Below are 17,606 nucleotides of genomic sequence, written 5' to 3'. Positions count from 1 at the left end.
GTGGCTCAGTTGCCATGGAAACCTCTAGAAACTATGGTGATGGTCTTACAGCATTGCCTCAGCAGCACCAAGTGGCTGAGCACAACTGCATGCAATGATTTATGCAAATTAATACAGTAAATTGGCCAAGTCAAACTGAAAGGTTTGTTTTTGTTATTATTATGATTTTGTGCTGTCAATACTTGGCTATTCATATCCTAATTATATATATAATGTAAAAATAGCCTAACATATGCTAAACATATTTAAATATTTAATCAATAAATGTGATGAAAGTAATGTAAAAATACGCTAAAATAGGCAAAATATAATAAATATTTATTTTTTTAAAGATAACTGTTCTTAAATATCATGAATGTAATGTAAAAATACCCTTAACTAGGCTAAATATAATGCACAATTAAATATTTTATTTGTATATGTGCCTGAATGTCATGAAATGAATGTAAAAATATCCTAAAATATGCTAAATTTAATACATAATTAAATATTTATCTAAAAATGTCCTTAAATATCATGAAAGTAATGTAAAAAAAAAATACCCTAAAATATGCAAAATATTTACATTTTTTATTGGTAAATGTAAAAAATATAATAAAATAAAATATGCTAAATATATAGGATAAATGCCTTCTTAAATGCCATGAAAGTAATGCAAAAGTATGCTAGACAAGCGTTTATATATATAGTATATAGTAGTCAACATTTGACCTGGATCAAAAAAACTTCATCATAGTTGTCCTAAGACAAAAACACAGGTATTGTTTTGCTTTTAGGACAACTTTGATGAAAGGTTTTGATCCACTTCCAAAGTTGACTATATATATATATATATATATATTTTGTCATTTTAATTTTGAGAATAAATATGCCCTGGACTTTTTAAGATTCAACAACATTTGTCAAAAACCATATCCCAATCAATACTAGGTGACAAAATCCGCATCTTCCCATCATCACTTTTTAATACATGTTGTCTAGGCCATTAAAACAGGTCAATTAATGTCTTTTTTTTTTATTCAACACCGTTTGGGTAAACTGTTTATATTATAAACTGATAACGGATCTACGATCTAGTGGGCTTTAGACATTTAGCTGTAAAGATAAATGGATCGAGGGAGCAGAAAGTGTGTGAACTATCTTCTGTATGTGTTTGGGTGTGTGCTTTATCTTCACCTCAGGATGTGTTGTAAAATCGGTGATGTGAGGTTGTCATAAAAGTAGTTTATTTTCTGTTCTGCAACACAACAAATGCACATACAAGTTACACATACAATGCAGTTTGGGGTGCATATATTCTATCAAAATGAAGCAATTTAATCATATTAGACAGCATTAAGATATGCAATCTGTTTATATAATAGACTTAGATCAGAACCAGTTTGATTCTAGGATATATGTCGACAGATCTGTGTTTGCAGTCCCTATTAAAGCCATTGTTTTTGAACATGCATAATTGTCTGTAGCACAACGTCACCGGTTGCTATAGTTTTGATAAAAATACTTCTCACTGGGGCTTAATGCAGTCAACCGAGCGTTTATTCAAAGCCTTCAAAAGCTACAAAACCAGAGCGAGAGTATAAGAACGCGTGAGCCGCCGTCAGTTATTTCATTCACACAGAGAACCTGGCAAACACAAATGACTTTAAAACAGAAGTTTATGGCAGATCGTACTCAGTCGATGTCATTTCCCATCCGTTTCATCTCTGCTGTTGATGCTGCTGTCATTCGTCCTAGTCCTTCTTCTCTATTGGCGTAGCTGCATTCAGGAAAGAGAGAAAGCATTTGTGAGATGCTGTATATTTTTATTACTCATAAAACAATAATGATGATGTTTTAGCATTACTTAAATGAGAATCTGAGGTGTTAAATGTCCTTAAATGCTATGGAAATAATGTAAAAATAGACCAAAATAGGCTGAACATAATGCATATTTAAATATTTATAGTGATAAATGTCCATAAATGCCATAAATAAAATGTAAAAATGTCATAAATAGGCTAAATATAATAAATGTTGTAATATTTTTAGGGTTAAATGTCCTTAAATGCCATAAATGAAATGTAAAAATGTCATAAATAGGCTAAATATAATAAATGTTGTAATATTTTTAGGGTTAAATGTCCTTAAATGGCATCAAAATAATGTAAAAATACACCAAAATAGGCTGAACATAATGCGTATTTAAATATTTATAGTGATAAATGTAGATAAATGTCATAAAAAAATGTCATAAATAGGCTAAATATAATAAATGTTGTAATATTTTTAGGGTTAAATGTCCTTAAATGACATCAAAATAATGTAAAAATACACCAAAATAGGCTGAACATAATGCGTATTTAAATATTTATAGTGATAAATGTCATAAAAAAATTTAAAAATGTCATAAATAGGCTAAATATAATAAATGTTGTAATATTTTTAGGGTTAAATGTCCTTAAATGACATCAAAATAATGTAAAAATACACCAAAATAGGCTGAACATAATGCATATTTAAATATTTATAGTGAAAATGTCCATAAATGAAATGTAAAAATGCCTAAAAATGTGCAAAATATAAAACATATTTACATTTTTTAAGGGATAAACATTCTTAACTGTCATGAAAATAATGTAAAAATGCCCAAAAACAGGCTGAACATAATGCATATTTAAAAATTTATAGTGATAATTGTCTATAAATGCCATAAATAAAATGTAAAAATGTCATAAATAGGCTAAATATAATAAATGTTGTAATATTTTTAGGGTTAAATGTCCTTAAATGCCATAAATGAAATGTAAAAATGTCATAAATAGGCTAAATATAATAAATGTTGTAATATTTTTAGAGTTAAATGTCCTCAAATGGCATCAAAATAATGTAAAAATAGACCGAAATAGGCTGAACATAATGCATATTTAAATATTTATAGTGATAAATGTCCATAAATGCCATAAATGAAATGTAAAAATGTCATAAATAGGCTGAATATGCCCCAAAATAGGATCAAATATAATTAATTTTTAAACATTTTCAGGAATAAATGTCCTTAAATGCCATTGAAGAAATGTAAAAAATCCCTAAAATACACTAAATATAATACATTTTTAAATATTTTTAAGGATACGTGTTCTTAAGTGTCATTAAAGTAATGAAAAAATGCCCTAAAATAGGCTAAATATAATACATTTTAAAATATTTTCAGGGATAAATGTCCTTACATATCCTTAATGTAATTGAAAAAAGGTCCAAAAATAGGCTAAGTATAATACATATTTAAATATCAGTAATGTAAATTAGAAATGCCTTTAGAAATAGGCTAAAATATAATTCATATTTAAACGTTTTAGGGATGAATGTCTTTAAATTTTAACCAGTTTAAAAATACCTTAAATAAGGTTAAATTTAATACATAGTTAAACACTTTTAGCTATAAATGTCTTTCAATTTTAACCAGTTTAAAAATACCTTAAATAAGGCTAAATTTAATACATATTTAAATATATTTTTAAAGATAAACGTCTTAAAATATCATGAAAATGATGTAAAAAAAAAAAAAAAAAAAAAAGCCCCAAAATGGGCTAAATATAATACATATTTAAACATTTTTAAGGATAAATATCCTTAAATAAAAATTAAAAAATAAAAACACCTTAAATAAGGCAAAATTTTATAAATATTTAAATATGTTTATGGATAAATGACTTTAAATATCATGACAATAGTATAAAAATGCCCCAAAACAGGCTAAATATAATACATATTTAAATATCAATAGTGTAATTTAAAAATGCCCAAAAATAGGCTAAAACATAATTCATATTTAAACATTTTTAGGGACGAATGTCTTTAAATTTTAACCAGTTTAAAAATACCTTAAATAAGATTAAATTTAATACATATTTAAATACTTATGGATAAATGTTTTTCAGTTTTAACCAGTTTAAAAATACCTTAAATAACGCTAAATATAATACATATTTAAACATTTAAGTATAAATATCCTTAAAAAAAAAAAAGAAAATGAAAACACCTTAAATAAGGCAAAATTTTATAAATATTTAAATATGTTTACGGATAAATGTCTTTAAATATCATGACAATAGTGTAAACATGCCCCAAAATAGGCTAAATATAATACATATTTAAATATAAATAATGTAATTTAAAAATGCCCAAAAATAATTCATATTTAAATATTTAAGGGATGTATGTTATTAAATGTTTTCCAAGTAATGTAAAATGCCCTAAAATAGGCTAAATATAATACTTTTTAAAATATTTTCAGGGATAAATGTCCTTACATAACAATAATGTAATTTAAAAATGCCCCAAAATAGGCTAAATATAATACATATTTTAACATTTTAGGGATAAATGTCCTTCATTTCAAAAAAATGAAAATACCTTAAATAAGGCTAAATTTAATACATATTTAAATATTTAGGGATAAATGTCTTTATCATGAAAAGAGTGTAAAAATACCCAAAAATAGGCTAAAATATAATTCATATTTAAACATTTTTATAAATATTCTTAAATGCAACTGAAGAAATGTAAAAATTTAAATGTAAAAAAAATCCCTAGATATCCCTAAAATTTACTAAATTAAATATAAAAGAAGGTTAAATATAATGTAAACTTACAATATACGTTATATTAACCAGATTAATGGATTTATGAATTGCAGAAATATGAACAAGCAGGCTTTTGATACCTAACTGTAAATGGTGAAGATGAGTGAATCGAATGAGCACAAAATGTGCATAATATCTACTTTATATGTTCTGCGTGCAGAATTCAAATGCAGCACTATGATAATGTGCTATTTTAAATGCCAGCCAGTGGCATTACTAAAAAGAGAAATGTGAAATTAAGTATGACTTTCCTGCTTTAATTATCTTGCTGCAACATGTTGCACAGTTGGAAACCCATAAAGCATCTAATTGTTTCCTGCATCTAAAGCTTGCGTGCTGTCAGTATGACACATATACATTAAAATAAATCACCTTAAATGTATTCATCCTCCTCCAGCAATGATTTGCCTAAGAGACGTTCAGTTGCGTAACTTTGTTTGCTCATATTCTTTGTGTGTGTTGAGTAAGTTTCCAGCTGGATGTTGTCTGATGACAGATTCTAATGTTATACAGAGCTTTCCCTGGTAATAGTGTTTAACTGGGGACACAAGCATGTCAGAAAACATGACACAGCAGTTTAATTAAGGAAACACTGAAGGCGCCCCTGTACTACATGCGCCCTCTAGTGAATTACTCGAGTACTGCGTTTAAAACAATCAACTCTTGTTTCCACACAGGACTTTATTCAAGAAATTTTGTTTTTTGAGGAACACATTTCAGGATTTTTCTCCATATAGCAGACTTCTATGGTGCCCCGAGTTTAAACTTCCAAAATGCAGTTTAAATACAGTTTCAAACGATCCCAAATACGGCCGTAAACGATCCCAGATGAGAAAGAAGAGTCTCATCTAGCAAAACAATTGGTTATTTTTTTTTAAATTACGATTTATATACTTTTAACCTCAAATGCTTGTCTTGATTCTCTCCGCGATGTGCATGAGTAGTCTGTGCATCTCTGGTTCAAAACAGTTAGTTTCCCTCAACTTCAACTTCAAAAAAGTCATTTCAAAATCAGTGTTTGCAAAGTGAACATGCAAAGAAGATTAAACACCCTTTATAAAAAGGGTAAAAAAGCGATGTAGGACGATTTTAAAGTTGAGGGAGAAAATGAGATGGGAGTTTTTCGACATACCCTAACTGTCTTGAACTGGAAAAAACAGAGTTCAGCCAGAGCAAGACAAGATGAGCACTTGGGGTTAAAAAGTATATACATTTTATATGTTTTTTGGAAAATAACCGATCGTTCCACTAGATAAGACCCTTGTTCCTCGGCTGGGATTGTTTAGAGCCCTTTTAACCTGCATTTAAACTGCATTTTGGAAATTCAAACTTGGGGCACCATAGAAGTCCACTATAGGGAGAAAAATCCTGAAATGTTTAAAAAAAAACAAAAAACAATCTCCTTTAAGACATTTGCCTCATAATATGTGACCATGGACCACAAAACCAGTCATAAGGGTATTTTTTTTTTAAAATTGAGATTAATACTGCATCACCTAACGCTGAATAAATAAGCTTTCCATTGATGTATAGTTTGTTTGGATAGGACAATATTTGGCCAAGATACAACTATTTGAAAATCTGGAATCTAAGGGTGCAAAAATCTAAATATTGAGCCTTTATATCGCCTTTAAAGTTCTCCAAAGGAAGTTCTTAGCAATGGATATTACTAATCAAAAATTCGGTTTTGATATATATTTGGTAGGAAATTTAGAAAATATATTTATGCAACATGATGTTTACTTAATATCCTAGTAATTTTTGGCATAAAAGAAAAATTTTGGGCTACTGCTACTAATATATCAAAGCTACTTTAAACTGGTTTTATATATAGATAAAATATTTTACAGTTGTAAATGAAGTTGCAAAGATGTTCTACTTCAAAATTTCATATTTAATTTCTTTGTAAATATTTGTGAATTTACTAGCAATTTCTCCTTGAAAATTGTTTCTACATCAATTTTTTCCAGTGTGCATGTATATTACCTCTGATTTCCAATTTGCACTCCACCTCATCTTCTCCGAGGTCATTTACAGCCTTGCAAGTGTACTTTCCGCTGTCGAAGGCGCTGGGTTTGCGGATGTTAAGAGTCAAAACCCCCTGGTTATTCTGCATCAGGAACTTTGGATCGTCACCTATTATCATCTTGTTTTTCATCCAGATGATCTTTGGCTGCACAGAAACACAAAGAGGTCAAATTGCTTTGCTCAGAGGTGAAATTTAGTGTTTATTTATTAACTAAATACATTTCATTTTATGTTTTTTTTTTTTTACAGTGGATTGTGGAGACGGGAAGGATGTCGAACGTGATTAATGATTTTGGGAAATATGGTGATATCTCTTAGGTACATTTTTCCAATAGTAAATATAACAACATACTGAGCTTAAGACAAAGACTCTGTCCTCAGTATGTCTGTTGAAATGATCATCATTGTCTTACTTTTGGCAAGCCTCTGACGGCGCAGCTGATGGCCATGCTGTAGCCGACAGTCACAGATCGATCGACGAGGGGTGCGGTGAACTTAGGAGCACAGGTCATGTCCTTCTCCTTGAAGGGAGCTTGTTTCAGTGTCAAATCTGAGAGTGTGACATAGAGAAATTGACATTAAAGTCTATAAAAATGTGATATTAAAGTACTAAAATTATATCTAACAAACACAGTCCTGACAATGTAATGTTTGTGTGAATGTACTACTGTATTAATTATAGGAATGCACAATTTTATTAAATTACAAAAGCTGGGATTTAAGTAAATAAATACAAATGTATGTTTTCGTAGTGGGCAAATGTACAAAATCAGTGGGGGATCAAATCATTTTGAATTTATTTAAAGTGCTTTATATATTTACATAAAAATGTAATAATTTTAAGATTTAACTGAGAAAAGTTTATCTTAAAAATGTAACATTAAATAATTGTAAATTATTCATATTTCCACAACTAATAATTAAATCCAAAATGTAAAATTAAAATTAATAGATACTTTTAAAATTATTTATATTCACATAAATAATTAAACCAAATAAATTAATAATAATTACATTTAAAATATAAAATTTAAATTAGTTTATTTAAAATGTTTTATATATTTACATAAAAAATGTATAATTGTAAGATTTAATTGAGCAAATCTTATCTTAAAAATGTAACATTAAATAATTGTAAATTATTCATATTTTAATAATTTATTTTAATAATAAATTAAATCCAAAATGTAAAATTAAAATTAATACATACTTTTAAAATGATTTATATTCACATAAATAATTAAATAAACTAATTATTATTCAATTTGATTGACTCTCAAGTTTGTTTGTTTTTTTGTGTTGATTTTTTTAAATAATTAATATTTGACTATAAATGTAAAAAAAAAAATAATAATTAAGTCAAGTGTGTCCAAACTTTTGACTGGTAGTGTATATAATTTATTATTTATTTTTATATATTTTTTTTTACCTTTTTTAATAAGCAAAATGAATTAGTTAGCTAGCAGTTGAGCATCTGTAAGTTTCACTATTGTTGTGAAATTTTCCTAACATGTATGGCGTTCACCACACTGACCGGTCTTGGCAATGACAGCGGTGTTCTTGCTCATGCAGGGATCTTCACTGAGTCCGCAGAGGTTCTCGCTGTAGATGCGGAACATGTACTCGTTTCCCATGACAAGGTCAGAGATGGTGCAGTTAGTGCGGCGATTGTGCTCATACACCGTAAACCACTCCTACAGGTGAGAACATTACACATGATGAAGTGATGGATAAACAGAGTCATTCACCCAACAAATAAAAGTTCTGTCATCATTTATTCACCCTCATGTTGTTCCAAAGACCCTATCGTAAATAGATGGATGCTGTTGAGATCAAAAAAAGATGATAAATCTCTAAAACAGTAGGCCATATTACTAGTCTTCTGAAGTCAGAGAGAGATATGAGGGTGGGTAAATGATGACAGACTTCTTTTTGGGTAACAAAGTGTTTTGGTGGATGAATGGAGATCAGATCTCTCACCTTGGTTTTCTTGTCTGCTTTCTGGATTGTGTACCCAGTGATCTCACAGTTGCCGTCATCTTTGGGTGGTTTCCACTCCAACGCTGCGTTGAAACCCCAGACATCAGTCACTTGCACATGACTTGGAGGGCCGGGTTTATCTGGGAAAAAAGATGAACTTGATGAACGTCTCTGGAGTAAATCAGTGGTCAGCGCGTGAGCGATAAGACGGGGAGATTTTAGAGCTGTCTATTTACGTTTCGCAAAATTGGGATTCGTGAGGGAACTGGAGGAGGTTTGGTTCATAGGATTAGAATTTAATTTAATTAAGAATTAAATTAAATTAATTCACTATTAAGTAATTTTAAATTATGTATTTTCAATAAATTAATTATAATTAAATCCAAAATATAAAATAAATAAATAATTACAAAATTAATTATATTTACGTAGATAATTAAACCAACTAAATAAAATAATAATTACATTCAAAATATAAAATGAATTTATTTAAAGTGCTTTATATATTTACATACAAAATTTAATAATTTTAAGATAAAAGAGAAGATGTAATCTTAAAAATGTAAAATTAAATAACTGAAAATTATTCATATTTCCATTCATATTTTTTTTAAATTATTTATATTCACATAAATTACATAAACTAAATAAATTAATAATAATTACATTCAAAATATAATATTAAAATATATTTATTTAAAATGATTTATATTTACAAAAAAATTAAACATTAAGATTTAACTGAGAATTAAATCTTACAAATGTAACATGAAATAATTGTAAATTATTTATATTTCCACATTTAAATGAATAATAATTAAATCCAAAATGTAAAATTAAAATAATAAATACTTTTAAAATAATTTATATTTGCGTAAATAATTACATAACCTAAATAAATTAATAATAATTACATTCAAAATATAAAATTAATTTAAAATGTATAATTTGTATAATTACATAAAAATTTAATAATTTTAAGATTTAACTGAGAATTAAATCTTAAAAATGTAACATGAAATAATTGTAAATTATTTATATTTCCACATTTAAATTAATAATAAGTATATTGTAAAATGTAAAATTAAAATTGATATATACTTTTAAAATTATTTATATGCACATAAATAATTAAATAAACCAAATAAATGAATAATAATTAAATTCAAAATATAAAATTACAATTATTTTTATAATAATAAAATGTTTTAAATTTACAAAAAAAAAAATAATAATAATAATGAAAAATTTAAAATTATTAATTATTTTAAATAATAATTGTATAATAAAAACATTAAAATAATTAATTAATTTAAATAATTGTATAATAAAAACATTAAAAATAACTAAAAATTTAATATTTAGTTTACCTGCATGTCATGTAATCATATTCGAACATCAGACATCCATAAACTTGCAAATGTTATAAAATTATTAAAATATTAACTTAAAATTAGGGGGTAATTAAACATTTTACATCAAAGTGGTTCGACTGACAAAAAGATTGGAAGATTGGATTTTGTACTTTAAAGGTATGAAAAAAAATTGTTACTGAATTTTGTAAAATAATTGTAAATGTTGTGTGGGAAAAAAATGCATTTGTTATTATTAAATTGCATTAGATATCACTATTATTTCAGCCACTATGCTTTTTATATACCAAAATCAGCATCAGCCAATGAAAATCCTTATTGGTCAATCATTATTTGTTAATGATATTCATAAATAAATAATGTAAGATGGTTAAAACCGTATCTACATGTCATCTTACCTACAATTCGGATGTCTATGGTGGCTGAGTCCTCCATGTTTTCAATTTTCAAGATAAGTGTGTATTTCCCAGTGTGGTCTCTCTCAGCAGAACGAATGAAAAGGATGGAGTCGACATTCGAGTTCCTGACACCTACTTTCTTTTCATCCACAGGCTGGCCGTCCTTCAGCCATGTAGCGATAGGACGAGGTTTGCCCTGAAAAACACAAACACTTGTTTATTGTTGAGGCGATGTGCTTTATCATAGATGCAGTTCATATTTTTAACATACACACCTGGAAGGGGATGACAAGGTTGATTTTCTCTCCGACTCTCCTGATGTACTTGGTTCTGAGTTCACGAGGCAGACGGATCTTAGGATGCTCTGAAAGGAGAGGAGAACATCACTAAGGAACAGGTTTGCAAGAGATAAACATTATTTTCATGCATCTTGTTTTCTCCTCACCCATGATCTCTCTGACGGTGACCGGTTGCCCAAGTAATGCAGGAGGACTGCGGCCCGCTATGTTCACTGCAACCACACGGAAATTCACCTTCTCGCCAGTGGGAAGGTTTCTCACCGTGTAACTCTGACGCTCAATGATATCCGTGTTAGCAGGATGCCACTCCGTTTCTGACACACAGAGACAATGAAAAAAATATAAAAGGGATTATTAATAAAAATTAAAAGCAAACAGTGAAATTACAAATAAAAATTATAAATACATTATTAACATTTACAAATTTACAATACATGCATGAATACTAATAATTAAATTAAAAATGAAACATTTACTAAAAAGATTGAATATTTACACTACTGTTTAACATTTTTGAACAGTAAGATTTTTAATGTTTTTTTTTTTTTTTTAAAGAAGTCTCTTCTGCTAACCAAGCCTTCATTTATTTGGTCCAGCAAAAACAAATATTTTTAGTATTTAAAATAACTGTTTTCTATTTGAATATTTAGTTATTTTAAAATGTAGTTTATTCCTGTGATTTCAAAGCTGATTTTTAGGCATCATTACTCCAGTCAAATGATCCTCCAGAAATCATTCTAACATTCTTATTTGCTTCTTGTTAAAAAAAAAAACAAAAAAAAAACATTTATTATTATCATGCTGAAAGTAGAATTTTTTTCAGGTTTCTTTGATGAATAGAAAGTTCAGAAGAACAGCATTTATATAAAATAGAAATCTTTTGTAACAGTATAAATGCCTTTATCATCACTTTTGACCAATTTAAAGCATTCTTGGTAAATAAAAGTCTTAATTATAATTTCTTTCCCCCAACCAAAAATTATACTGACTCCAAACTTTTGAATAGTATAGTGTATAATGTTACAAAACCTTTTTATTTCAGATAAATGCTTATCTTTAGATCTTTCTATTCCCCAAAGAATCCTGAAAAAATATACTCAACTGTTTTAAATATTGATAATAATAATAAAAAAATCTAAGAAAAAAAAAAAAAAAAATCTGAAGACTAGAGCAATGACGCTTTTTACATAAACAAATTCAAATAGAAAACATTTTAAAACATTCAAATAGAAAGCAGTTATTTTAAATAGTAAAATGTAACAATATTACTGCTTTTGCTGTATTTTATAAATGTAGGCTTGGTGAGCAGAAGAGACTTTTAAAAAACATTACAAATCTTACAGTTCTGACTGGTAGTGTATTTTTCAAATAAATAAATAAATAAATAAATAAATAAATAAGTATATCATTAATTTATTAAAAAGGATTAGGGGATGTCCTCATGGGAGTACTAAAGACTCCCATTTAAAATTAAGCAGGAAAAGTTGTTACAGTAAGTAATAATATACGTTTTTTATATTTATTGTTTAATTTACATACATGCACATAAATAAATACTGCTTTTTATTACTAAATATTGTTTCAAATAAATAAAAAAATTATTTCATTTTAATAAAACATTGAATAAATTTTTATTATTTTGGTTGTAACGTTAAGCATTTTGAATTTGTAAGATTATGTCAGATTTAAATAACCTTTTAAACCTTTTTAGAGCAAAAACATAAATATCAATACATATTTAAAACATAATCAAAACTTAATTCTTATTTTTTTTTTTTTTATTATTATATAAAAAATTACAAATATTGCTTTGGAGACTAAATAAGAGATTTTCATAAGCTATATCACCCAGTCCAATTATTATCTTGCATTATATATCCACATATAGCCTGATTGATTCTTGAAGAAACTTTGCAGAAAAGGACAATATTGGGCCGAATCATAAAGAAAATAACACAATATTGAGAAAATCACCTTTAAAGTTGTCCAAATGAAGATCTTAGCAGTGCATATTACTAATAAAAAATACATTTTGATATATTTACGGTAGGAAATTTACAAAATGGAACACAATCTTTACTTAATACCCTAATAATTTTTGGCATAAAAGAAAAATCTGTAATTTTGACCCATACAATGTATTTTTGGCTATTGCTACAAATATACCCATGCTACTTAAGACAAGGTTTTGTGGTCCAGGGTCACATATAGTGTTGGGTTTAGGCCCAGAATCATTTAACTCAGAATGATTCCTGCAGGTGACTGACCTCCTTCCTTGCAGAATTCAATCATGTATCCATCCAACCCTCCAGCTCCGATCCTCTCAGGAGCCAACCACTTCAGTGAGCACGTGGTGTCCGTCACATCATCAACAATCAACTTTGTGGGCTCGCTGGTGGGGGCTGAGAGAGAGAAATCAAGAGTTAAAACAGAAAACTTCAAAAGTTCATAACTAAGCAACAGCACCATCTTTAATCACCGATTGGCATGAATGGTTTAGAGTTGAGGCTGGGAGCTGACAGTCCGATTCCATTGACTGAGAAAACTCTCATCTCATACAGAATGCCTTCAATCATGCGCTTGGCCTCGTATGTCGTGCTCTCATAGACGTCAAAGTTAAGTTTAGTCCATCTGGATGATCCTTTCTTCTTTCTCTCCATCAGATAGCCTGGGAAACAGAAGCAGAACAGATTGACACAAAGCAGTGATTACTTCTAAATAGACTCAGTTACAATACCTGAATAAAATACTACAACAAAAACATAGAACGGCAGGTAAAGTAAATGAATAACAGATGATCAAAATGGAGATTTTAGTTATTTTAAGTATTAAAAAAAGCATTTCATCCCCCTTTAAAACTACTGAGCCTACAGGTATGTAGAGATCTTTGCAACTTTGATAAGAGCTAAAAGGATAAAGCCAAATCTTATTTCATGATATAGTACTTTTATATCATGGTATAGTCAATTTTTGTTATTTTGTCTTTGTTATTAATAATAAGAACATAGATGCAAGTAACAAACTAAAGGACAAATACAATCAAACAAAGACACAATTGAAATAGATAGGGCCATATGAAATTTGTTTTATTTTTTCCAAATTTATTAAAAAAAATTCTGGATTCCATTTTGTTCATTTTTCTAGACTCTGTTTTAATGTTTATACATGTAAAAAATAATCAAAAGGCATATCTAATTAAATTAAATCATGAAACAGCAATTTCTCAAAAGTTTAACAAAAATAAAATTTTAAGGTCCTATAAAATAGATTTTATTATTTTTCTCAAATTCAGTTAATTTTTCTATACCAATCATGAAACATTCACGATTTAACAGCAATTTCTAAATTTCTAATTTTCTCTTTAATTTTCTAAAGATTTCTAAAGCATGTCTCATTAATTTATAATGACGAACTCAATTTTATTTAAAAAAAAAAAAAAAAAAAAAAAAAAAAATAATAATAATAATATATATATATATATATATATATATATATATATATATATATATATATATATATATATAATTTATTTATTTATTTTTAAAAAAACATTTCAGAACTCTGTCTTGTGTATTTTTCAATTTTCTTGTAAATAAATTCTGGTAAATGATTTTTCTGGTAAATATTCTTTGAATATTTGTAATATTTGAATATTAATAATATTTGTATTATTATTAGTAGTAGTAGTAGTACTATTATTACATTAAATTATATTTATGTCAAGTTTAACTTAACTTGACGGGTTGCTGCCTTTACATTTTTGTTACAACATATTGTCCCCATTTTATAATTAGATAATCACACAAGTGAGATCAAACAGAGACACAAATGAAATAAATAGGGCCATATGAAATTTGTTTTATTCCCAAATCATTACAATTTTTCTGCATTCCATTTTTCCTGTTTTGAATTTTTCTAGACTCTATTTTAATGGTTACATTAAAAAATATTAATCAAAAAATATACCTGATTAAATAAAATCATGAAATGTACATGATTTAACAGCAATTTCTTAAAAGTTTAACAAAAATTACATTTTAAGGTCCTATAAAATACATTTTATTATTTTTCTCAAATTCAGTTTTAATTTTGATCCTCAAACATCAATGTAATTACCAATTATGATAGTAATATATGGAACCCACAACAACAATAATAATAATAAAAAAACATACTGTCCCCATTTTTAATTCATAAATAATCACAAGTGAGATATCAGTGCTATTTTAACCACTTAACTAGGAAATGTCCCCAGTTTTCATTTTAAAAATCTGGTCACCTTACCTAACAGTGTTAATACGGCTTTTATCAAAATGTTTTCTTAAAGTAAGCTTTCTTAAAATCATACCGTTTTTTTTTAAAGCAGGGTATTGGTATATCGTGCAACACTACCTCAAAATGTGTTAAATGCTGTGTTTGTGTTACCTTTAACAGTATTTACAGGTGAGTGTGAGTGTTGTGTTACCTTTTAAAGGTGCTCCTCCATCAAACTTCGGAGGCTCCCAGATAATAGTGGCACAGTCTTCTCCTACTCCAGTACACTTCACGTTCTCGGGAGGATCAGGAACGTCTGCAACACAGCACAGACTTTAGATAGATGGCATGAGCTGATAAGATGTTTACCTTGAATAAATGTAAATCTAAATGTGCATTTAGACCCTAAAGGTGCTTTCACACTAACAGTGATTCACTCATTAGAGGTCGCTGTAGGGCAGGGCTATTCAATTGGCGGCCCGCGGGCCAAATGCGGCCCGCCAATCATCTTCGTCCGGCCCGAGGGAGCAGCAGGTGGCTTGAATGGTTTTTGCACTAATTAGTTTGTCCACTAGGCGGCGGGCCAGCCAAAAAAGAAAAGCGAGAGAGCCAAGAACCACAACAATCTACCGGAGATCGCAACATCAATAGACGGCAGATTTGACAAGCGCTGGTAGGGCTCCAGACTGCGACCAAATGGTCGCATTTTTTCTGCCGGTGCGACTAAATTTTGTGAGCGGTCGCAAAGGCGCGACCATTGCGTTATTCAACTCATACACGCTGCTATTTCTGTTTCAAATGAGAAACATTAAACGGCAAACAAAGCGAAAGAGAAACCAAAAAGCGCCACGTTTGAGTTGCGCAGCGCGGACCGTTTATCAGCTCCGACCGCAACGCCAAAACAATTGTCCAAGCTCAGAACAGCCTCGGGAACCAAAGTTGATTTAGCGACTCTGTTACTGCACAGTGCGAGATCCAGTGAAAAGTGTTTGATTTCGCCCAGAATAAATTAAGGTTGTTGAAAGATCAGTGAGAATCATTCAAATTCTGCTCAGAATTATGTTATTAACAGCGCTGATGTGGGTCAAACAACTAGAAGTCACACCAACTTAAGCAAAGTCGAATGTATTAATTTCAGGGTTTGTACAACCTTTTGAGAGAGAAATTCAAGCACTTTTCAATGACTTTCAAGCATTTTCCAAAACCATTTTAAGCACTTTATAGCTCTTATGATCCAATTTGAATGTTATTTTGATGGACAAAATATACTTTGTGTTAAACAAACACAAATTTAAAATTAAAAACATAAAATTACGATTATAAATCTGTATATTTTTTGCATATACAATTTATAGTTTATGTAAAGATCGTTTTAAAATCACCTAAATTAAAAGCTGTTATATATTTCAGAGCCTATTAAATGTTGGGCTTCCAATTTTACTGTAATGTTGAATGGACATAATTAATATGTAAAACTGAGAGAAAATTAATTTAATAGAGACACCAGTAATATTGATATCAATACTTCATTAATAATAGGCTACTTGGTAAAAAGATGCTATTAAACACATATTTTGAAATACTTTGTTGTTTCTACCTTAATTTGGAGATTCATTGTGAAATTATGACAGTATAAATATATAAATATGCGATTATTCATGATTAATAGAAAAAAATGTGATTTTTATTTATTTTTTCAATTGATTGACAGACAGCATTATTTATAGATGTTGGTGTTTGTAATATTTATTTAATTTTAGTGAATATGCATTTCAATGTAATTGTCTTGGCCCGCTTCAAATTTCCAGTTCGATAATCCGGCCCTCAAATGTATCTAATTGAATAGCCCTGCTGTAGGGTTTGTAGCCAGCAGAAGTCCTTTTGTTAATATTACTGGTCAGAATCACAGTGCCATCTGCAGGAAGAAAGAGGCCATGCTGGAAACACACCTACGATTTTGATGAATAGGTTGGCTTTGTCCTCTCCTGCGGGGTTGGTGACAGTGATTGTGTAGTTGCCCTCATCTTCTCGTTCTGCTCCTTCAATGACGAAACAGCTGAGGTCTTTCCTGTTTTCCACACGCACACGTCCCTCTGCATCTGTCACTTGCTGTGACACACAGGGACAGCCGTTTTATTTATTAATTTAGCAAACAATTGTAGCTTTTTAAAACACATTACAAACAAAGAGTATATAAATCTAAAATTTAAAACTAAAACATTTTGTTATATGGTTTTCCATCTATAATTGTCAAAACAATACCAGTGACATTAAAAAAGTCCAAGTAAAATGTATTTATTGATTTCACATAAATACACTACCATTCAAAAGCTTGGAGTTTTAAATGTTTTTGAAGTCTGTTCTGCTCACCAAAGCTGCATTTATTTTGATCACAAATACACAAAACATTGTTAAACACAAATAAAATAAAATAATATTTCTGTATATTATATTCTCCACTTAAAACCCTGGCTATAAGCATGTATAAATTATATATTCCAATGTTTCACAGAATATTTTTGGATGCGATTAATCGAAATTATTTGTTTGAACAGAACTTAAGTTTTGTAATATTAGAGTTTTTAAATTGGCACTAATTTTTATATAATTTTATTTTCATTTTTAGTATTTTTTTCCTAATGGTATTAT

At 28.7% G+C, this 17,606-nt stretch overlaps 1 protein-coding gene across 3 annotated transcripts in view; it reads right to left on the bottom strand.

Moving 5' to 3' along the window:
• Positions 1 to 1,204: 1,204 nt before the first annotated feature.
• Positions 1,205 to 17,606, bottom strand: part of LOC141300027 (myosin-binding protein C, fast-type-like) — a 39,782-nt gene continuing 23,380 nt past the window's right edge. For all 3 annotated transcript variants that reach the window (XM_073830327.1, XM_073830328.1, XM_073830329.1), the window contains 12 exons: positions 16,907 to 17,066; positions 15,169 to 15,273; positions 13,183 to 13,371; positions 12,971 to 13,105; positions 10,850 to 11,017; positions 10,680 to 10,768; positions 10,405 to 10,600; positions 8,634 to 8,773; positions 8,188 to 8,347; positions 7,067 to 7,203; positions 6,612 to 6,798; positions 1,205 to 1,759 (listed from right to left, as the gene is read on the bottom strand). In XM_073830327.1, coding sequence (XP_073686428.1) covers positions 1,734 to 1,759; positions 6,612 to 6,798; positions 7,067 to 7,203; positions 8,188 to 8,347; positions 8,634 to 8,773; positions 10,405 to 10,600; positions 10,680 to 10,768; positions 10,850 to 11,017; positions 12,971 to 13,105; positions 13,183 to 13,371; positions 15,169 to 15,273; positions 16,907 to 17,066 — 1,692 coding nt within the window. In that variant the 3' untranslated portion in view covers positions 1,205 to 1,733. The remainder of the gene's footprint in view (positions 1,760 to 6,611; positions 6,799 to 7,066; positions 7,204 to 8,187; positions 8,348 to 8,633; positions 8,774 to 10,404; positions 10,601 to 10,679; positions 10,769 to 10,849; positions 11,018 to 12,970; positions 13,106 to 13,182; positions 13,372 to 15,168; positions 15,274 to 16,906; positions 17,067 to 17,606) is intronic.

Source organism: Garra rufa, chromosome 24 (genome assembly GCF_049309525.1).
Source record: "Garra rufa chromosome 24, GarRuf1.0, whole genome shotgun sequence".
Classification (NCBI taxonomy): Eukaryota; Metazoa; Chordata; class Actinopteri; order Cypriniformes; family Cyprinidae; genus Garra; species Garra rufa.
This window is presented reverse-complemented; position numbering and strand designations above follow the sequence as displayed.